The sequence below is a fragment of the Sinohyriopsis cumingii genome, chromosome 7 (genome assembly GCF_028554795.1).
Source record: "Sinohyriopsis cumingii isolate HCF-2022 chromosome 7, ASM2855479v2, whole genome shotgun sequence".
In the NCBI taxonomy this organism is placed as follows: Eukaryota; Metazoa; Mollusca; class Bivalvia; order Unionida; family Unionidae; genus Sinohyriopsis; species Sinohyriopsis cumingii.
In genome coordinates, this window is record NC_142967.1 from 132503325 (window position 1) to 132527025 (window position 23701).

General features: G+C 36.2%; 1 protein-coding gene across 1 annotated transcript in view; it reads left to right on the forward strand.

Moving 5' to 3' along the window:
- The window catches only part of LOC149796148 (general transcription factor 3C polypeptide 1-like), a 492926-nt gene that overhangs the window by 124141 nt on the left and 345084 nt on the right, over positions 1 to 23701 (forward strand). The window contains exons 23-28 of the mRNA XM_089966075.1: positions 3672 to 3754; positions 5485 to 5571; positions 7310 to 7390; positions 12765 to 12857; positions 19539 to 19636; positions 22411 to 22512. Coding sequence (XP_089822201.1) covers positions 3672 to 3754; positions 5485 to 5571; positions 7310 to 7390; positions 12765 to 12857; positions 19539 to 19636; positions 22411 to 22512 — 544 coding nt within the window. The remainder of the gene's footprint in view (positions 1 to 3671; positions 3755 to 5484; positions 5572 to 7309; positions 7391 to 12764; positions 12858 to 19538; positions 19637 to 22410; positions 22513 to 23701) is intronic.

The window sequence follows — 23701 nt, forward strand, 5'->3', positions numbered from 1 at the left end:
TGCCCAATGACATCACAGTAATAATCGCTATACAACTAGAGATGACATCTCTTCGAGAATTTTGATTTCAGTAGAGCTGTAACAGAGTGGAACAGTAAGAAAGAGTGACAGATATTTAAGTGTTACGGAGATATTTAACAATGGCTATTCCCACCACCACCACTTCCTCATTGGAGATTACACACACACAAAACTTAAAGAGTACATCCTGAAATCCTGGCAGCATCCCTGCAGAGGAGATAACTTGACTATTCAATTTTATTGGTCTCTGGTTATCCCATGGTATTTCTGTTACTTGAACATTATCTTACAGTGTGTCCATTCAGCATGGTCGAAAAAGGCTTACAACCATTGAGTTGTTCAAGGACTCCCATTACTACAGATGTGAAAGAACGAGAACCATACTATAAATCAGTGAAGATAAAATAGAGTATATATGTGTTTGACTGTCCCTGAATGGTTGATAATGAAAGTAAGATTTTAGTAAAAACAATCTTTTGAGAGCTTGTCCTACTTGTAACTGAAAAAAGTGAGGGACATTGTTTTATTAACATAATTTCCATCCCATTACAGACCCGAGTTTGGATGACTCATTACTGAAATCAGCAGCTGACTCTTTGGTGCAGTGTTGAAAGCACACATTTCAAATTTGTATAGATCCAGAAAATGGTGTGGCTGTTATGGGTTTTTTTCTTCACATTTGCTGTCGTCATAGATGTGTCTATACTGATATAAATTTGATCATGAGCACTCAGAATTTTAAGTTACTAAATTTTAATATCGTGGTGTTTGCACAAATTTACAGTGGGAACTGAATGAGTGCAGAGTCCTGAACTCTTGAGTTTTGTGCAGAAATATGGAATCCAAGCAGAATATATCCAGAAATGTAGAGGTTTTTAATCTTGGATTTAGTCTCCCCATTGTGTTTCACACTGATATGCATATTCACAGAACATTTGTATAGTAGTAGGAAAAGTAAGTGAGAAATTTAGATACATATCATAAACAAGACAAACAGTATGTGGGGGGAGAAGATCATTAGAACAGGCTGGAATGGAGAAGTATAATAAAAACAATAATGAGTAGAAGTGTGCCTCTTTTTTTTATGTGTGCAACATTATTTTCTTAGCTTCAGTAAGAAATTTCATCAAAAGGAAGACAATAAAGGGTGTACAGTTAACTAAACCAATATGAATTGAGCTACTTAAAAGCTGTATCAAATTGATTTTAACCTTCTGGTCTGTTTCTGTCCATTCTGGTGATATGTCCACTGAATCAGTATGGTTGGAAAAAATATTTGGCAAATTTAAAAAATTAAAAATCTTTTGGCAGATTATGATTATACCCTACTTCTGCATGAAAGATGTGAATAATTTTATTTCTTGGTTTGTTGATTGTGGTTGTTGCTAAATTCAAATGCATCATTGAAAAACATTGATGCATTCTCATACTTTGTTACAAATATTTATTACAGATGCATATCATCAGATATTGGTGAATACAGCTTGAATAAGTTATAACAGTTCTAGTTGGAACAATGAACATTGTTAAGAGAAAATTTAAGTGAGCTAAAATGTAAACTTTTCGGCAGTGTGTGATGCAGGATTGCTCAAGACTTTTCCATCTCATATACTCACCGTGAAAAATCCATTTGCACCAACTGATGATGACTTTTAGGTAACTGTCAGAAAGGCATAATTGACGATATTCTAAGGTCTACAAAAATTACTTGAGTCAAAAGTTGTAAACTTGTACAGCTGTGGCAAAAATGATTGACTAGTACCTTTGCTGCTGTTGCTACAGTTGATTAGTTGGTTGATTCAGTGTGGTTTGAGTTTAGGTTTTTTGGTGATTTTTTTACAATGTATTCGGTGGAGGAAGGACCCCGAAAGACCACCAACCAAAATTGGTTGATCTGTGACACAAACTCACTGTGAGATGTTTAAGTAATGTACATGGAGCCTCTGTTGATTTGACGTTTATCTCCAACAGCTGAAGTCATTTAGACATGAGCTCTTGGGGTTTCAGTAGATCAGTATGGCCTTTAAACCATTTTCAGATGAAGAGAATCTATATATGGCAGCCAGTTTTACTGCTGAAGAAACTCCAAGTCCTTTTGAGACACCAAACACCACTTATGTAGAACTACTGACCTTCCACAAGTAACTGGCAACATTCTCATTAGCACATTGGAGGCAAGTAATCACATGATAAGCATCTTGTACCACTGCCATGGAAGCCCCTCAGATCTGTATCACAAGACAAGCATCTTATACCACTCTGCCATGAAAGTCCCTCAGGCCATAGGTATAAGTCTCATATGAAAGACTAGAAGTGGGAGATAGAACCTGTGACAACTGGATTGAAAGTACATAATGTTACTGCTAGGCCATCAGTGATGATGATGCTGTTGACAATACAGTTAACTGCAATGACACTGATTTTATGAGTGCTCTGGGAAAAATGATTCCTTGACTTTCATCCATTTTTTTAAATCTATGATATAAAAATGTTTGACTTGCTATATTTTATTATAACTTTATATTAGTCTCGCAACAAGGCATAAAAATAAGACCTCAGTAACTGAAAAAGATGTTCTTACAAGAAATGATATAGTGTAAAAGTAGACAAATGATGCAACATCACTTCCACAGGCATCATTGTTGTTTTTCTGACAAATCATATAAGTTTACCAAAACATTTATTGGAAAAAATAATAGCAGTGAATCATAGAATCTGACCACACATTTAAAGCAATACAAGATTTAACTATTATTCTAATCAAAAGCAGCATGCCTGAGAACAAAGAAAAATAGCAAGACATATTGATCACTTTAGGAAACACAGAGTTTAGTAAGGATACAAATTCATGATTTCTGTATTAGAATAGAAATATCTATTATAAAGTCTGTATTCATTGATGTTAAATTAGTAGGTATTAAGGGACTGATCAATGACATCTATAAATAAGTCACCATGAAAATCTGTGATTTCACAGTATCAGAGACATACTTGACTGACAGACAAACAAACAAAAGGACAAAAGACTGATTGTAATGAATGAATATAAAAAAAAAATATGCAGTAGATTATATGATGTATATGAATTCAGTAGATTACCTCCAGTCAGCTGTAATTTAAATCGCTTCTGTCCCCAACCCAATATTAAAATCGCTTCTACCGCCCACTAACCCATAGCTAGAAATTATGTTAAAAATTATACTTCTGTAGGGGGCAGTGTTTCTCGATTAAAACACATCTGATGGTGGATCATTATTTTTTTAAATTGCTTCTGTTGTGGGTTGGTTGAGTTTGAAAGTGCCTTCCCCCCGGGGGGTATATGTTTTATTGGAACAGCCCTTAAAAGAAGAAAATTTTTTCCAATTCTTTCTTGATCATTCAGGTTGCTTGCTTTTTAATAGCACTTTTAACACATTACTGGCATCTTTGTTTTTGAAAGCAATTAAATGGTTCTAAGGTCTGTGTTTTACTATAGTTATAAGGGTGTACAGTGATTAAATCATCAAAATGTCAGATAAATTTTGTTTCCACTTTTGAGAGAATTGATCTGGTCATTTTTCCATTCTGATTAAAAAGTATTCTTATTCTTCTTTTAGAATTCTTGTTTAGCATCATAACATTGATTTGAAAACTATGTTTTTATTTTTCAGTCATCGTAGAAACAACTGGACCACCAAGACTTTTATTTGGAATTCCAAGATCTATCAACAGAAATGGGACAGACCAATATTGTGTAAGTACAAAGAATTTATTCTTTAAGTATTGTTTATTTTTTCATAAAAGTCAAGTCAAACTGCAAACAGCAGATCTGCATCTATGTTGTTTGTTCTACTGATCACTTCTAATAAACTGCACATACCCAGATATGCTAGAGCATTTTCTGATGCAGAGCTGGTCAGTGCAGTTTGCAGTTGGACTTGACTTCTAAGTGAGTATATATGGTAATTTATATATATTTGGAACGGACTATAATATTTACAGTCATACAGTGGACATGGATTGGCAAGCATCCTTTCTACTTGTGGTGTTTCTGTCATGCTTTCTTTTGCAAAATGATTTAAGATAAAGGCTATAATATTTAGTTATGCAGTGGACATGGATTAGCAGGCATCCCTTCTACGTCTGCTGTTTCTGTCTTGCTTTCTTTTGCAATAGATAAGTATAGGTATCACTCTTTCTGATAGCGGTAATGAAGATAAGTATAGCGGCAATGAAGATGGACTCATTGCCAAGAATGCTAATGGTTATGGTTAGAACTTTCATGTATAATCAGAAGTCTTTAAGTCTTTGAGTGATTGCTTTCATATTTAGATCAGAAGTCTTTAAGTCTTTGAGTGATTGTTTTCATATTTAGATCAGAAGTCTTTAAGTGTTTGAGTGATTGTTTTCATATTTAGATCAGAAGTCTTTAAGTGTTTGAGTGATTGCTTTCATATTTAGACTGCTGAGTCAGTAAACATTGCCCCATCATTACACACATACATCCACTCCTTCCTCAGCCTGTGATAAAGGCCATGGTCATTGAAACATTTTCTAGAAAGTATTTGGTGAAATTTTTCCAATATGAATACATATCCTGTCATGCTTGGTCTGTAGACCACCCCTATCTGCAGATCCACCCACATCCACAAAAATATAGTTCATTTGAAATATTAGTTATATTAGTATAAAAAAAAAAGACCATAAATCTCAAACCTTTTAGAGAGATTGCTTCATATTTTGCATCTGAAATCACATGGCATTGCTCATTCCACTTCAGGTGGCTGATGCAGAGGCTGGTGTTCTATTCTACAGTGAGAATTAGCATTCCTTGTATTTGTGTTTCTTTCCCTGGTTATAGAATCATCAGCCTCCATCCAGACAAACAAATGCAGCTATGCAATAGCAACAGATTTTGTATTACAAATATTAAAATGTTGTGGGATAGGTGGGATGTAAAACTACTTTTGATGATGCAATACTTGCCATTGCCAGATACCTTCCACCTGCCATGCACTGATGTCACAATAGTTTAAGCTATATCCTGAAAAATAAGAAAAGACAGTGCTTATTGGCAAGGTAGCTAGAGGGTGAACTAGGTGTGTTCTAGATTTCTGGAACTTTCCAGTTACCCTATGGGAGGATGAATTCTCATCATAGGGTTGGTGTATTTTCTATCTAGAACAGCCAACTATACCATGGCAACAAGTAAGTATTACATCATTAAAATTAGTGACATTAATTAAAATGACAGCATTGTCATCATCAAAATAAAGATTCTGTTTTAAATCTGGTCATATCACTTCTATATCAATAGCTGTATTTGAACCCAAACTTAGTTACAGTATTAAAATATGCCTAAGTTTGTACACTGGTATGCTAAAGTTTTATTAGTCTCGTTTGTTTTAGCATTTAGCAGAACTGTCCCAGGCAAGACAGCATGAAATGGAATCCTTTTATTTTATTTTAATATTTCAATACCAGACTCACATCAGCTTGGTGATGAGAACAAATCTAGAAGACTTCCCCGTCTTGCACCTTCAGACTCACTGACACTAAAAATGGCATCAGGTAGGTCATCAAATCAAGGAAACCAGTATAAAAGTTTATGATTTTTCTGTGTTTTTATTTTTATTTTTAACATAGCTTTAACAATTTTAGTCATTTCACTATGATGTCTGCAGTGTGACAGTTTATAGTGATATTTAGCACTGGGGCATCATGCCGCTGACAACTAGTATCATATACAACCCATTCACATTATCCTGACACCAGGCCGACCAGTCCTAACACTAACCTCTTAATGCTGAGCGCTAGTACCATTTTTATAAGTTTCTGGTATAACTCAGCTGGAGTTTAAAGCTGTGATCTCCTGCATCCAAGGCAGATGCTGTAACTACTTAGACTGCTGGAGCTGGCCAATATAAAAGTAATCTAATTTTCCCAATCCTGCTTTTTTTTTAAAAACCATCTTTATTGATGTACACCCAACTGCACACATCAGTGACCCAAATCTGCAGTCATATGATGTGCCATATTTATTACTGTACACCCAACTGTGTACATCATAAAATTTCCTTTTCTGGCTCAGCTCTTAGTGGAATATTAATCACCAAGTAAGGGGCCTTACATATAGTATATACTCATTTATAAAAATGTGACCAAGTGCAGATTCCACAGACCTAGATAATGCAATGGTACATCTGGGTCTGTGCAGTTTCTTAGGAGTAATCAGTAGAACAACATATGCTCTGGCCTGCAGATACATTTTGTTATGGCAGATCAGGATCTTTGTTTTTTTAAGTTTGACTCGACTTATAAGCATGTATATGTGGTACAGAAGTATGGAAAAAGTACACAGTCACTGATACTGAGTGCCCATAAAAACAATAGCTGCAAGGGGATTTACAAATTCATAAAATTTTGCTGGTCAAAGGTCATCGACTTATTGATTACACAAATAAAATGTTTTTGAGTGACTCAGTCATTGAGATGACATAGGTTTTCTAACAACAGAAAGTCCAGGTGTCTGTTTTATGGCTGGTTGTAAATTTCTAAAGATTTCCTATTAACATTTCTTTGAGATTATCTTTCACAGAACTATTATTAAAATTGTATAAGAATATTTCTTTTTCCTTATTTGATAAGAGGCAAGTCAAATGCTGATATTGATTTAAATGAAAAAGTTGTATGTGTACCACATTCAAATAAATTTTTATCATATGAAAATTGTTACATGTTATGATGATCATCATCTTTAGATGAACATATTTAGTAGTTATTTCCCATTTTGACTTATAGCTCGATGTAATACATATTAAATTATATGATTGAAACTATGTTCAGAGTTTTGATTGGATTGCTGTGGAAAAAAAACTTTGTAAATCTCAGTCATCATTAGAGATATGCATGTTGACGAGTCATTTACTATTTTCTACTCTAGAATTATGTACATCATTGAGGTAGGTGTGAGATGCTCAAGACATCAGGGTATATTCATGTGAGCTGATTGCTCATCATTTCTCAGGTTTTTTTTCTTTTAAAGCCATATTGATGTTTGAAACATATTTTTGTCAGATTATTATTATATTCTGCTTTTTTTACTCAACTGCATGATTCAGGTTTGTTGGAAATAGTATAGACTTAAAAAAGTAACTATTTTGAGCTAGATTACGTAATATCTTTTCTTATACACTGTGGAAAGACCTTTAAATCATTTAGGTTTTATCTTCAAGTTTAGACATTTGCCGTGTGTCATGAATATTTGTAGAAAGCAAGCTGATATTTTTCTCAACCATAATCTTTTCAGAAGCTAAATCGGATGTCCAGAAGAAACTCACAAAAAATGTCAAAGGAAACAAAGGAGGAAAAGGCATCAAAAGAAAAGCAGGTATTAAGTTATGTACCTTTCATTCTTGAATCACATTTCTTAGTGAAAGCTTGAGTTAATATCCTATTTTCTCTTGGTATCTTTGTCACTGTATTTACCTTTCCGGCGACACAAACAACTATCGTATATACTCATTTATAAGTCAAATCCTGTTGCAAATTCCTTAGATGCAGATCTGCCGTCACATAATGTTCTGGCAGATCTGGATCAATGCAGTTTGGTAGAACAAGCAATACAGACCTTGATTTACTAGTGGCAGATCTTGGGTTGCAGTTTGATCCAACTTACAATCCAGTATATATGGTACACACTTAAGGGAGACATTTGTATCATGGTTCCAATGTTGCTGTTGCTGTTATTGTAGGCATCAATTAACACAGACTTTTCCATTTCTTTGATACTACGGCATATACAGTCAAAAACTTCATGGTTACAGTTGGTTTGGGTAGTTGCCCTTACCTATAATACAATTTTGTTGCAGTGAACTATTTTTCATACTTCTGTGACTCTGGTAAGTTTTTTGACTTGAACCCTACTGTTTGTAAAAGTTTAATCACAAACTTCATGAGTCTATCTTCAGACATTAAACTCACCATAAGCAATAGTAACAACATCACAATGTCTTTCTGATCGTGTGTCATGATTATGTTGATTTGATTCTTTTGCTAATTTGAAACTTGATGGTTGCATTCTCCTTTGAATACATTCCCTGAATCACATTAACATTAGGAACAAAAGCTTCATTATCTCTTAAATCCAGCAATCCAGAAAGATGTGAATTTAATATTTCTCTCTCTCTCTCTCTCTCTCTCTCTCTCTCTCTCTCTCTCTCTCACTCTCTCTCACAATCACTCACACACAAAAGAATTGATCATAACAATGGAAAATTTAGTTAAGCATGCTCCAACTAGGTACATTGTATATATACAGTACAAAAGTAGTGAGACACAAAGTGGAAGGTTTATGAATTTATACTTTTAGTTGTAATGTATTTGTCATATTGAAGGTACTTATTAGCTCCTTGTGGTGTTTGCAGTTCCTGGCCTGGAAATCCCAACAGATCCTGTGAAAGCAGATATTTTATTGGAGGAGGAGATAACATTGTTATTCTCATAGCAGGTGTTAGATGAAGTTTGCAAACTGAACTTGTCAGGGTTTTACTTTAAGACTTTTTCTGGTGCCAGAAACCAGTGGCAAACTATGACCAGTGAAGACCTCAGATGGTTCAACATGTACATACTATCACTGAAGTTCAAGATAGAAATGTGCCTAGATCACCTTTCCATTAGGAGGAGTAGTTTTTGATCATTCTTAAATCTGACATTGACTTTCATGTCCCTATCCATCCAACCAGATTCTGATGATTTGCCTTCCAAGGAACAATTTATGAATTTTGAGCTGTTCCATTTGGCCCCAATTTCTGTCTGTTGGCATTTATGAAAACTGAGTCATCTGCTTGTTCAGGACTTTCTTGTTGGCAGCGACTTCTGCATCCATCAACTGTGTACTTAAAAAACACAGGGTAGGTTCTGTTTTGCTACTGGGTATCAACAGTCTTATCCCATTTTTCACCCATTTGTTTTTCTGGTGAATTGAGAGAAGTTGGATCTTGTATCCTCACAATATTTCATTCAACTGGCTATGGATATACTGACCATCATTTATCACTCCCTCAAATACATATTACATTGATTCATGAGGTTAGTGTTAGGACTGGTTTGGCCTGGTGTCAGGATAATGTGACTGGATGTCTGTCATATGATGCCCCAGTGCTGGACATCACTATAAACTTCCACAATGCAGAAATTGTAGCAATATGACTAAAAATTTTAAGCTACATTAAAAATGAAAATAACACAAACACAAACACTGGTTCTTGAGCTCACAGTGTTGATCTCAAAAGGAAGTGGGGTTTTGTGAGAGAGTTTCTTCGACTCCTCAGCCTACCTTAGTGCAGTGACAGAATTGATTCCTCTGGACCACCATAAAATGTGTCCACTGCAGATGGTACTGCTTACTCAGTGGTATCCCTTTTCCAGTCATCTAGACCAACACATTGTCTAGTATAATTATGTTGTAGTTACTGTCTTCACAAGATGTAGGGAGAGGAAACCAAATACCTGACTTAATTTGTCTTGGTCTCAGACTTTTTACAATTGTGCTCTTGACAAATTATAATAATTCAAATCAGATACATTTCTGGCTGGCTTCATGTTTAGGCTGATTTTCTGTCAAGACTGTGCACATTGAGTGGTCACTTCACCCATTGTTTGTTTCCAAGAGATTTGTGCACTCTGGGGTTGTTCAGTAATAGATCACTTTTTGATGAGGTGACCTTTTAGCTGTCCACCTTCATCTCTCCTATCACAGTGACCTGATCCATGGATGATCTGGCAGTAGATTAGGATGGGACTTGACTTTTCACCAACTGTTCTGATCATGAGAGTCAGTCATAAAATCAGGTATCAGACTTGCAAATTAGTTTGGTAACCCTTCTCAGATGTGACAAGTCTTGGGTGAATGAGCTACTTATCTTAGTGATAAGCATCCCCCAGAAAAATTTCGGCAAAATTCAACCTGCTCACAAAATTTGTGTTTGCAGGTGTTTCATCTCTGCCCAGACGGACTTTATTACACGTCAAGAGTCAATCTTGTTTGGAGACCCTTGCATAGAAAAGAGCTCCAACTTTTAATTGTGAGAGAGTCTCTTGAGTAAGAAGGCCCTCCACTTGGAAAACATACAAAGGGAATTGGTTGGTTTGAGGAACTGGACAAGAGCATCATCTCTCTGAGTGCTTCAATGGGATATCATTCAATGATTTGCCACACATACTGGCATCATGAGAGAGTTAGTATTGGTCACGCCAAGAATCTAACAAACTTGCTGACCAACTTGGACCTATATTGGCTAAATTACTCACCTTGTTTCTGAAGTGGGATCTTTCATGGGATTTATCTCCAGGCTCAACTCCAATAAATCCAAGCCCTTAGCCAGATCCTTATAGAAGCTTCCTGATAGCTCTAGCCTTTTCATGCATGGTGCATGAACAGCATGCTTTATATGTGGACCTGAATTTTTTTAAGTTTCAGATAAGATGTCCCTGTGTCATTTAATTATGCAGCTGGGTTTCAAAGCAAAGAATGGCTGTCTTTGGTTGACAGTTAAAAATCTGCTTACTCCCCTCCGTTGATATGTCGAGAGAGGCGATGATGCAAGACCATGTTTGTATCGGGCACTACTTAAAATGCAGAGAAGAGCTCTGGGTGCCAACAATGTCTTTTTATACTGATTAAGGCAGAAACAGAGGATATAATCCCTCAAACCATAGCATTGTGGCTGAAGTGGGTGATCTGACTCATATTCAGAATTGTCATTTAATCAGATACATGTTATGAGAGTTTCTGTTCAAAGTTTTAGAATGATGTCAGGGTGTCCTGCCTTCAAATGCATTACATTTGTTTGCCAAATATGGATCAGACATATCAACAGTTAAAAGTTCAATAGATATTTGACTAAAGAAAAATGGAAAATAACAAGTCAGGTGTTTTGTTTATTAATAGTATCGGAACATCGTTCTTTTCTTTTGTATAAACCTTGATATTCTTGTGCTCTATCTTGGTAAAACGTGCAGTCAGTGTATGTTGCATCTAGAATTTTTGTGACTTCATTTGTTTTCAATTTATGTATGTACATATACCTTCAGTATGTTCAGAGCCTTGGGTGGCTGAGTGATCATAGGCACTCGTCTTACAGATCAGTGACATCTCACCTCAGTGTGTGTGCATTCTCATCGTGGCTCAACCAACATGTCAATATCTTCATGTTGGTCATCTTTCTTCATGGGGCCTTCCTTGGTTCTTCCTACTCCAAATACATTGGCTGCCATGTGTGGTTTATTATGTGCTAAAATAGCATTAAATCCCAAATAATAACAAATCACATTCATTATGTACAAATCTTGTCCTTGTGTTGTAATTAAAAATCTAGTCAAATTATTTTTCAATATAATCTTTTAAGTGGATGTACATGTGATCATTAAGCTTTGCAATTCAAAGCATCTATTGTTTTATGTATATATTCTTTAATATTTTGTCACAAAGCTAATAAACAATATGTATTTCAGATTTTGCTAGTATTTTTTATTTCTGTTTCCATGCGTAGAGCATCTTAGTTTGGCTACCTTTGATGAATGACAATACAAAGAATCTCCCTCCCTCACCAACTGTTTGAGACGAACAGATTGTCTCACATGGTCTGAATGTCATCATTGTTTTAGAACCATTGCATAGTTGTAATATTGGTTGAGTACTTGTTACATATATCATATATTTCTGGTGTGAAATCATGGATGACATGTAACAAGCTGCAGGTGAATGATGATAAAACTGAGGCCATCTGATCGCAACACAAAGACTTTCTCATTCACATCCTTTACCTCAAACAATAAATATCAGCAATGCCAACATTAAATTCACACAATCAGTACGAAACCTAGGTGTTACTCTGGACAGTACTCTCACATTGCACCAAGATGTCATGAACATATGCAAGGCTGCATATATTGAGCTGAGACGCATCAGCTCAATTCACGAATATCTTTCAGCTGGTGCCACTAAAACACTTGTGTGTTTATTAGTACTTTCAAGACTGGACTATTGTATCTCAATTCTGTCTGGTTCATCTCAATATCTACTCCAGAAACTTCAAAAAGTTCAAAACACAGCTGCTCGGATCATACTTAGAGTACCACGATCAGAGCACACCTCCCTGCTGCTTTGTACCTTACACTGGCTATCCATTCGATCCAGAATCAAACACAAAATTTGTTCTCTGTGCTACGTTTCACTGTCGGACTCTAGTCCAACATACCTATCCGATCTCACCCATGTGTACACACCAGCAAGATACTTATGCTCCTCTTCTGACAATCGTATACTCATTATTCCCACTATGAAAACAAAGTCATATGGACAGCGTTCTTTTGCATTCCATGGCCCAGCAATGTGGAATGAATTGCCCACTGAACTTAGACACAAAGATACAGTGATCACATTCAAGAGGGCTCTCAAAACTCACTTATTTCGACTGCAAGAACAAACTTAAAGACCTAATAATGTTTCCTACCTGAAATATTCTCACTATGTTTTTTATTTTTTTTAATGTTTTTCTAATTTCATGGTGTTTGTTTTTGTAATAATATTATTATATGGTTTTTTATCATAGGTGTTGTCTAACGTTGTAAAGCGCTTAGAGCTTCTAAAGATTAGGCACTATGCAAAGTCCTCATTATTATTATTATTTTTATCATTATCTTACAATTGCATACTTTTAGCATTCTGGAAAACAATTGCAGTACTTTTCTTGTACTTTCAGATTCATTTGATACTGGTGTTGCTGCCAAGAAATTGAAGAGAAAAGTGAAGAAAACACCAGTTGAGGGATACCGAAAGTTGCAAGATATCAAAAGTAAATATCTTGTTTATTCATTCATTTATAAAAATCATTTTGTAGACTTCATCCTTCCAAAAGAATCATGGGGGCATTATTATGCAGTTTGTCCATATGTCTGTATGTATAGACATAAATTGATGCATATATTCATATGTACATGTGCAGTCTCCTTGGAAACCTCTGACACTTAAAGCTAAACACATGAAACTTTGGTCAGTGATAGTCCTGTGGATGTTGCTTGTACCCAACAGTTTCAATTTTTCTTTATATCACATGGGATGGGGCTACTTATGATTCACATATATTTAAAATCACTTAATGCATGTTGGAGATTTGGCTGGTGTGACCAGTGATCCAAGTTTTGAAATAACCAACATATATATATATATATATATATATATATATATATATATATATATATATATATATATACTGGGCGTAACAAGGCCAATGCATATACCCAATATATAAACATGTAAATACTTAATGGGCATAACAAGGCCATTGCATATACCCAATATATAAACATGTAAATACTTAATGGGCATAACAAGGCCAATGCATATACCCAATATATAAACATGTAAATACTTAATGGGCATAACAAGGCCAGTGCCTATACCCAATATATAAACATGTAAATACTTAATGGGCTTAACAAGGCCAATGCATATACCCAATATATAAACATGTAAATACTTAATGGGCTTAACAAGGCCAATGCATATACCCTATATATAAACATGTGTGTGTGTGTGTGGTTTGGATTTTTAACGTAGCTTTAACAATTTTTCAGTCATATCGCTACGATGTCTGCAGTGTGGCAGTTTATATGATGTCTAGCACTGGGGCATCATGCCGCAGACATGTAGCATGATGTTCCACCCAGTCATATTATCCTGACACCAGGCCAACCAGTCCCAACACTAACCTCTTAATGCTGAGTGCCAAGCGAGGCAGCTGTTAGTACCATTTTTGTAAGTCTTTGGTATGACTTGGCCAGGGATTGAACCCAAGACCTCCCGCATCCGAGGTAGTTGCTCTAACCACTAGGCCACTAGAGCGGTCTGAGTATGTACATGCATGTACAGACTTAATGGGCATAACAAGGCCAATGCATATACCCAATAAATAAATATGTAAATACTCGGCATAACAAAGCCAATGCACATACCCAATATATAAACATGTACGTACTGGGCATAACAAAACCAATGCACATACCCAAAATATAAACATTTTAATATTGGGCATAACAAAGCCAATGCATATACCTAATATATAAACATGTACGTACTGGGCATAACAAAGCCAATGTACATAACCAGAATATAAACATGTAAATACTGGGCATAACAATGCAGTGCATAAACCCAATATATAAACATGTACATACTGGGCATAACAATGCCAGTGCATATACCAAGTATATAAACATGTAAATAATGGGCATGACAAAGCCAATGCATATACCCAATATATAAACATGTACATACTGGGCATAACAAAGCCATTGCATATACCCAATACATAAACATATACTTACTGGGCATAACAAAACCAATGCACATACCCAATATATAAACATGTACTGGGCATAACAAAGCCAATGCATATACCCAATATATAAACATGTACATACTGGGCATAATAAAACCAATGCCGATGCCCAATATATAAATATGAAAATACTGGGCATAACAAAGCCAATGCATATACCCAATGTATAAACAATTACATACTGGGCTTAACAAGACCAATGCACACACCCAAAATATAAACATGTAAATGCTGGGCATAACAAAGCCAATGCATATACCCAATATACAAACATGTACATACTAGATATAACAAGTCCAATGCACACACCCAAAATACAAACATGTACATACTGGGCATAACAAAACCAATGCAGATGCCCAATATATAAATATGAAAATACTGGGCATAACAAAGCCAATGCATATACCCAATGTATAAACAATTACATATTGGGCATAGCAAGACCAATGCACACATCCAGAATATAAATATTTACATACTGGGCATAAAGCCAGTGCATGTACCCAATATATAAACATGTACATACTGGGCATAACAAGGCCAACGCACATATCCAACTGACATTTGCCCTTGGGACAGTAATTGCTTTAAGACACTCAAGCTTTGGAGTGGGGCTCAAAATGGGGATGTGCATGGTTGTGTTTTGCAAGCACAGAATTCTACTTAAAAAGTATCACTACACTAATGGAGTCAGTTAGCTTTTATTGCACCCTGTTGTAGTCCCTTAGAAAATAATAATTTATTTTTAGATTTTCCTTGCAAATTTGCTAATGAGTAAAGAATGTTACTTGCATTCAGTAGAAAACAGCATTAAAGCCTAAACAAAAAACGATGTTTATTGAGTTCAGTCTTTTTACTTTTGTACAGGATGACAAAGCAACAGATTTGACTGCCATTTCTAGAATGGTCACATGCACTAAAAATTCCAGCCATTTCATACCAATGCAGCTGCTTGTAGAAAATGCAGTACAGCTAGTGTTGGGTTTTTTGTAATATGTTTTGTCCAAGTTAGTGTCTTACACATGTAATATAGTCTTTGGGCATCAGACCTTTCAACCAATGCACTGGATTTCATTAAAATGTGGAACAAGGAAAGATATATGTAAGGAAATTAGTAGTTGTAATCATGCCTTGGACAGCATAAAGAAGTAAATTCATGGTGAACATATTTGTTTGAAAATTTGTCTAAGCATTCTAGATACAACATAGCTAGTTATTTTGTGCATCTGAATTTTTAAAAAATAATTTAAAAGTTATTGCTAAAACAAAGCTCTTTCCTTTTTTTAGATGGAAAGCCTTAGAAATTGACCAGATTTCTTTCTTACAGAATGCACCTACATTACACACAGATTTATATCATGGTCAAATAGCTTTGAATAATTTGTTTGAAACTTCATATGAATGCAGACAAAACTTGATTGCCTAGTTGTTTCTACATGGTGTTTTCTTTGCTTTTGGGGTACTGCTATTGTATGAATATGGCACATGTAGTTGGCTTAGTTAATTTTCTGGACCATGCTAAAACCTCTCTGTCAATCACATATATAAATATAGTCTATGCAGCGAAATCAGCTCACTACACTACTAAGATCATGGAAAGTTCCAGCTGCAGAGAGCTCTTTGAGATTACTAACAAGCTAATGTCAAGGAACAAATCTACACCACTGCCAACTACCTTCTCTCCAGTCGACCTTCCGGACATGTTTGCAAATTTCTTCCATGACAAAGTACAAACCATTAGAAATAAGCTTGACACCACAATTTCAATTGACTCGTCACCATACAGTTGGGATACAGAATTTGAGCGGCAACCATTAGCAGCATTTGAATCTGTCTCTATGGATTTCGTATGTACAATCCTGATGAAGAGTGCATCAAAATCATGTGAACTTGATCCAATTCCAACATCACTGCTGCTTGAGTGCTTAGATCCAGTATTGCCTTCACTAACTGATGTTATTAATGCCTCTCTCATCAGGGGAATTCCCATCATTTTTCAAAACTGCCATTGTGAAGCCTCTGCTGAAGAAACCAACACTAGACCATAACGATTTAAAGAACTACCGCCCAGTTTCTAATCTCCCATTCATATCAAAAATCTTAGAAAAGGTTGTTCTATCCCAGCTTGTATCTCATCTAAATTCAAACAGTCTTTTTAGCAATGTACAATCTGCATATCGCCCTTGCCACAGTACTAAAACTACTCTTCTAAAAGTAGTTAATGACATTCTCTCTGCGTTGGATAGCGGAAAGATTACAGTCCTCACCCTCCTTGATTTGTCTGCAGCATTTGACACAATAGACCATGATATATTACTTCACTGTCTCCAGCATGTATTTGGCATTCATGATACAGCCTTACTGTGGTTCAAGTCCTACTTGGTCAACAGGACACAAATTGTGTCTGCAAATGGAATACACTCCAGCCCAGTTGATCTATGTTGTGGTGTTCCACAGGGGTCTGTTCTTGGACCTGTTCTCTTCATTCTAAACACTCAGTCGCTCTCAAGTGTCATAGATCATCATCCAGTGTCTCACAGTTGTAGGGGCCCAGAGTGACCGAGTGGTCTAAAGCGCTCTTCATTACGGATCACTGCCATCTCACCTCTGTCTGCGGCGGTTCGAGTCTAAGATTCATCCAATGTGGGTATGTGAGAAAGCTTGCCAGTAGCTTCTTGTGGGTTGGTGGTTCTTTCCTGGGTTTTCCCAGGTTCTTCCTCCACCATTAATACTGGCCGCCATGTATAGCCTATCGTGTGCTGAAAAATGGCGTTAAACCCCAACAACAACAACAACTCACCAATTGTATGCTGATGACACCCAAATATACAAATCTAGCCACCCAACTGAAGTTGATGCTACCATCCAAGGTGTAGAGAGGTGCATTTCTGATGTGAAATCATGGATGACATGTAACAAGCTGCAGATGAATGATGATAAAACTGAGGCCATTCTGATCACAACACAAAGACTTTCTCATTCACATCCTTTATCTCAAACAATAAATATCAGCAATGCCAACATTAAATTCACACAATCAGTACGAAACCTAGGTGTTACTCTGGACAGTACTCTCACATTGCACCAAGATGTCATGAACATATGCAAGGCTGCATATCTTGAGCTGAGATGCATCAGCTCAATTCGCAAATATCTTTCAGTTGATGCCACTAAAACACTCGTGTGTTTATTAGTACTTTCAAGACTGGACTATTGTAACTCAATTCTGTCTGGTTCATCTCAATATCTACTCCAGAAACTTCAAAAAGTTCAAAACACAGCTGCTCGGATCATACTTAGAGTATCACAATCAGAGCACACCTCCCCACTGCTCTGTACCCTACACTGGCTATCCATTTGGTCCAGAATCAAACACAAAATTTGTTCTCTGTGCTACATTTCACTGTCGGACTCTAATCCAACATACCTATCCGAGCTCACCCATGTGTAGACACCAGCAAGATACTTACGCTCCTCTTCTGACAATCGTATGCTCATTATTCCCACTATGAAAACAAAGTCATATGGACAGGGTTCTTTTACATACCAGGGCCCAGCAATGTGGAATGAATTGCCCACTGAACTTAGATACAAAGACACAGTGATCACATTCAAGAGTGCTCTCAAAACTCACTTATTTCGACTGCAAAAACAAACTTAAAGACCTAATAATGTCTCCTACCTTAAATATTCTCAGCATGGTTTTTAATGTTTTTCTAATTTCTTGGTGTTTGTTTTTGTAATCATAGCATTATATGTTTTTGATCTTATAGGTGTTGTCTAATGTTGTAAATCACTTAGAGCTTCTAAAGATTAGGCGCTATACAAAGTCCTCATTATTATTATTATTATTATTATCATTATATGAACAGCCGAGTCCATAAACATTGGCCATAGCATAAATGATGATGCAAGATAGTGAGGCAGACTCAAATTAAATTGAACACGTACTTTCATTTATACATGAAAGAGAGTAATATCTTTTTTCTATACAAATATTTGTTTAATGGATTTTAATATTAATTGATAAAAGTGAAATCAACACAGACATTTAATATAAATCATGTTGGCATACAGTATCCTCATATTTATTCAGCAGTGGAACTGCTGCCTCAGTATCAAAGCACATGTATCCATCATATGCAAACATAAATAAAGGAAATCTTTATTTCTAGAATTAAACACAAGAACTGCTGGAACCAAACTTGTCAGTATGTTGGCATTGTTTAATGCAGTTTTGAATTTTATCATACACTTTGTTAATGTTTCACATGGCAATGACAGTATAACTCCATATCATCTGTACTAATTAAACACAAGTGGTACATGGCAGATGCATGGTCCCAGAACACAAGATTTGGAATTAAAAAACATCAGGTCAGCCAAAAATAATGGGATACGATGAAACTATGTGCCTTTATTTAGAATTTACAAGTTTTTTTTAAAATGTTACCACTATAGCTTTTGAAGAAGAATCCATGGATTTGGTAAGTGTAAAAACTTTTGAGTTGTCTTTATGTGATGTTAACAAGAAATCAAGGTGACCCTACATGCAGATGTGACTGTAATGTTGGCACCTTTCATCTTTTTTAATCAGCTTAAGACAATTAATCTATCATCGTGTTATTGTGTTGAATTGTGTTTTAAACAGTTTTCAAAATAAATCCAGCATTGTCATTGAATAAATACCTGATTAGGTTCTTGTGTTAGCAGATATTACCTTGATGCCCTCTTCAATGTTGTGTACAAATAGATAGAGTGTGTGAATCTTAGTTTGTAACTAATGCACTCAATTTCATCAGAAATATAGAAAAATTATGGATACATATTTAAGGAACTACATTGTTGTAGTGGTACAAAGAAGGTGAACTATTATTGTGAAAATCTTGGATTGGAATCTGTCTTTATTAACAACAAAATTCAAATCAGAGACTTCTGGTTTTTGTTGAAATTTACAACAGTTGGAAAATAAAGACTTACAAGTTACAGCATTATGAATTTCTTGACGTATTATTGCAATCTAAAGTTTTTGTTTTTACTTTCTGTTTATTTGTATCAAAATATGTTTCCCTTAAAGTTTTTTTCCCCACTAAAAACTTATTTACCTGTGTATTTGTTTTATGATAATTTCAGGAAAGAAGCCTTTTGAGAAAGGAGATGAAAAGGATAGACTACTGTATAGTCGGAGACATCAGCATAGAGTGGCATGGACTGCACAGGAGGACTCTCTAGTAAGTATAGATCTGATAGTTAGAATGTCCAGCTAGAATTTGGGACAGCCCAGTTTTAAGTCTTGGATTGGCCATAACAGTTCCTTTAGTTGCCAGATCATGATATTGACTGGTCATACTCATCAAAAGAGTTTAAGTAATGGCCAAGTCAAGTAGGTCTTGTGTAGGTCTACAGAGCCTGTTTAAGCACTAGCTGAGTCAAGTAGGTCTTGGGTAGGTCTATAGAGCCTGTTTAAGCACTAGCTGAGTCAAGTAGGTCTTGTGTAGGTCTGTTTAAGCACTAGCTGAGTCAAGTAGGTCTTGGGTAGGTCTGTAGAGCCTGTTTAAATAATAGCTGAGTCAAGTAGGTCTTGTGTAGGTCTACAGAGCCTGTTTAAGCACTAGCTGAGTCAAGTAGGTCTTGTGTAGGTCTACAGAGCCTGTTTAAGCACTAGCTGAGTCAAGTAGGTCTTGTGTACGTCTACAGAGCCTGTTTAAGCACCAGCTGAGTCAAGTAGGTCTTGAGTAGGACTATAGAGCCTGTTTAAGTAGTTGTTATTGTTGTGGGGTTTAACTCCATTTTTCAGCACACAATAGGCTATGCATGGCGGCCAGTATTAATGGTGGAGGAAGAACCTGGTAAAACCCCTGGAAGAACCACCGACCCACAAGAAGCTACTGGCAAGCTTTATCACATAACCACCTTGGCCAGATCCTAGACTTGAACTTACGCAGACAGAGGTGAGATGGCAGTGATCCATAACGGAGAGTGCTTTAGACCACTCAGTCACTTAGGGGCCCCCTGCCTGTTTAAGTAATAGCCGAGTCAAGTAGCTCTTGGGTAGGTCTGTAGAGCCTGTTTAAGTACTAGCTGAGTCAAGTAGGCCTTGGATAGGTCTTTAGAGCCTGTTTAAGTAATAGCTGAGTCAAGTAGGGTTTGAGTAGGTCTATAGAGCCTGTTTAAGTAATAGCCAAGTCAAGTAGGTCTTGGGTAGGTCTGTAGAGTCTGTTTAAGTAATAGCTGAGTCAAGTAGGTCTTGGGTAGGTCTGTAGATCCTGTTTAAGTAATTGCCAAGTCAAGTAGGTCTAGCATAGGTCTATAGAGCCTGTTTAAGTAAAAGCCAAGTCAAGTAGGTCTTGGGTAGGTCAGTAGAGTCTGTTTAAGTGATAGCTGAGTCATGTAGGTCTCATTTAGGTCTTTAGAATCTGTTTAAATGATAGCTGAGTATAGTAGGTTTTGGTTAGGTCTTTTGAGCCTGTTTTCACAAAATGACATCGTATTAGGTACTTGGATGTGGATTGGGTGGCTGCCATTTCATCCTGTCTTGGACTGGGAATTGGCTTACAGACACTCGATTAGGGGAGGGGATCAGATCAGCATTCCCCCTTCCTATTATACCTCTAATTCCTTATGGGATGTGTTGCCTTCTGCTACAGGGTAGTCATTGTAGTCATTGGCCCTTTCCCTACCTGGAGCTATTGACTTTCAGACCTTGTCCACATGGTAGTGATAATTAAAGCCCATACGGTGTGAGCCTTTGCAGTCTCATGTTCCTATCCAACTCAGTCATCCTTGGAGGACGTGATGAAAACCACATTTTGACACTCTCACGCTGGCTTCTCGTCCTTTGACCGTCACACGTTAGCTCATCAGAGTGACGGCATTTTCTCTCTGGGCCAGATTGTTGTCTCTCTAAAAGTGGCCCATCCTGATTCAATCCCAAAGGAGTCTCCTGCACTTCCATGAGGGTGTGTATCCCTTGTGGTTTTTTTTTGTGCCAGTTGTGGGATGACTCCTTCAGCAGTTCAGTAGTTACAGGCATGGTATTACTGATATTAATTTTAACAATGTAATACTTACCTGTTGCTTTTGCTCCCTCCAAAAAATTGAAGGCATGATCAATTTGTACAGGGTGTTATGCAAGGGCAATTGAGTGTTCTGGAACCTTCTGGTTCTCTTTTATGGGAGGACAACATTTTTATTGTGCAGTCAGAGCATTTTCTCCCAGAAAAATACCAGCTATGCAAAAGCAACAGGTAAGTAACATAAATTTAGTTTTTTATCCCACCACAAAGAAACTACAGTTTGTGTAAAAATTATCCAATATTTTAAGAATTCGATAAACCATGATCTGCTATTGTGTCGACAGATCAAATCTGTCAATTCTGTATATGATTTCATGCCAATAGTGTAGACCCTTATCAGCAGGTGCATATTGTAATGGCAGTTTTATGTGTGTGCAGTTCACATTTTGTACTGACAAATCTGTATCTACATAATTCATAGTTTGTGATAGCAGATCTGTGTCTATGCAGTTCACATTTGTGATTGCTGATATGGGTCTTTGCTATTTACATTTGTTGAAGCCAGATCAGAGTCTGTGCAGTTCTTGTGATAGCAGATCTGTCTATTTGTCATGACAGATCAAAATCTTTGATGTTCATCTTTTATGAAGGTAAGTATGTCTATCATTGTTCACATGTTATGACACATCAGTATGTTGTTTAACATGCATTGTCCATGAATAAATACATATTATGTATTTATGTATATCCTGTTTGAGTTTTGGGTTATTGACAGGGTTTACACACAGGTTAGGTTTTCAGAAAAGGAAATTTTGTGACATTTTGCCCAGAGATAGACATATTGGTTTTTTGCAGGAGTTGCCATTTTTAACATGCAGGACAAGAAATGCAAATTATTATGTTGTTCTGATGCATGATAAAAGGTCTCTGTAATACATGCTGAATTTACATGCTGGACTATTTAATATGTGTAATTTTATTTTCCTCAGCTATTGGTGTGTAGGATTGCCTCATATCTTATGGATAGAAAGAGGAGACAGATGGTTGTTCCATATACAGTCATTAGAGACATCCTGCATACCAATTTTCCGGTAAGTTTCTAAGGGGATGGGCGGGAATGGAGGTGTGTGTAGGTTTTGAATAAAGTCATCCCAGATCATCTAGTGTTGCATATGTCGGGGAACCAAAAACTAATTTGAAAAATGTTTGTGTTCAAAATTTAAATGGCTGATTTGGTATATTTTCCATTGACAGACATTACAGCAGGGTGCTCAGATTGTCTCATATAATTTTATAGCTGAATGTTGGGTGATTGCTGTCAGTCATACTAGTCATTATTTGATTAAATGATGACATTCTGTACTACCAACCCGTGAGGGAGAACCCTTAACGAAACAAGACTTGTTTGTCCTTTGGTAGTAGTACCAAACTGAATGACTGATCTTTTACATTTATTATATTTCTCATAGTTCTGTTTGGCTACTATCATTTGAATTAAAATTTAAAGTTTAAATAATCAAACCAATCACAAATGTTATTGCATTGGATATTGGCTAAATTAAAATCCCAAATTTGACAGTTCTCTGACAGTTTAGAAACAGGATTAATTGTGTCAGATTAACATTAACATGAACTGTAATGATGTAAACTCAGATAAATGTGAAACTTCAAAACATGTCAGATCAGAAAAATCAACACTTCTTTACAAACTTTAAATGAAGAATATGAGAGAATGTAACACAGCACTGAGCACATGATTATGCTCATTCCAGTTTATATCTAGCAAAAGTTACTCATGTAGTGAATGCTGTATAAAAATAAATTTTCAGTATATTTTGTGTTTGTATTCTGGTTCTAATCCATATGGATTTTTTCCTTTGTGACAAGAATTTTGACCAGCTTCAGAACCAGGTTAGTAACCAGAATAAAAGTATATTTTTCATGTGTGCTAATTTCTGGCATATACAGAGGACTCTTTTTATGCCCAAATTATGTTTTTTTGCCACTTATAACAGCAATAATTATGCTTATACCACTTGAGGGATGGGGTTTGGCATGTATGGAACAGCGTTAAAAGAATTTTTTAGCAGAAAAACAGCTGCTCTTGCCTTGGGCTGTTATGCAGATATCAGCAAGGTGCAGGCCTACTCAGGCCTCTCATGAATTTTCGTTCGTTTGCTCATCCATCAGTCCTTTATTTACACTTTAGTTTCCACTTAGTACACACATTAGAATAGTGTTGTATCTGCACCTTTTTTGTTTACTTTCATTTCTTTAGTT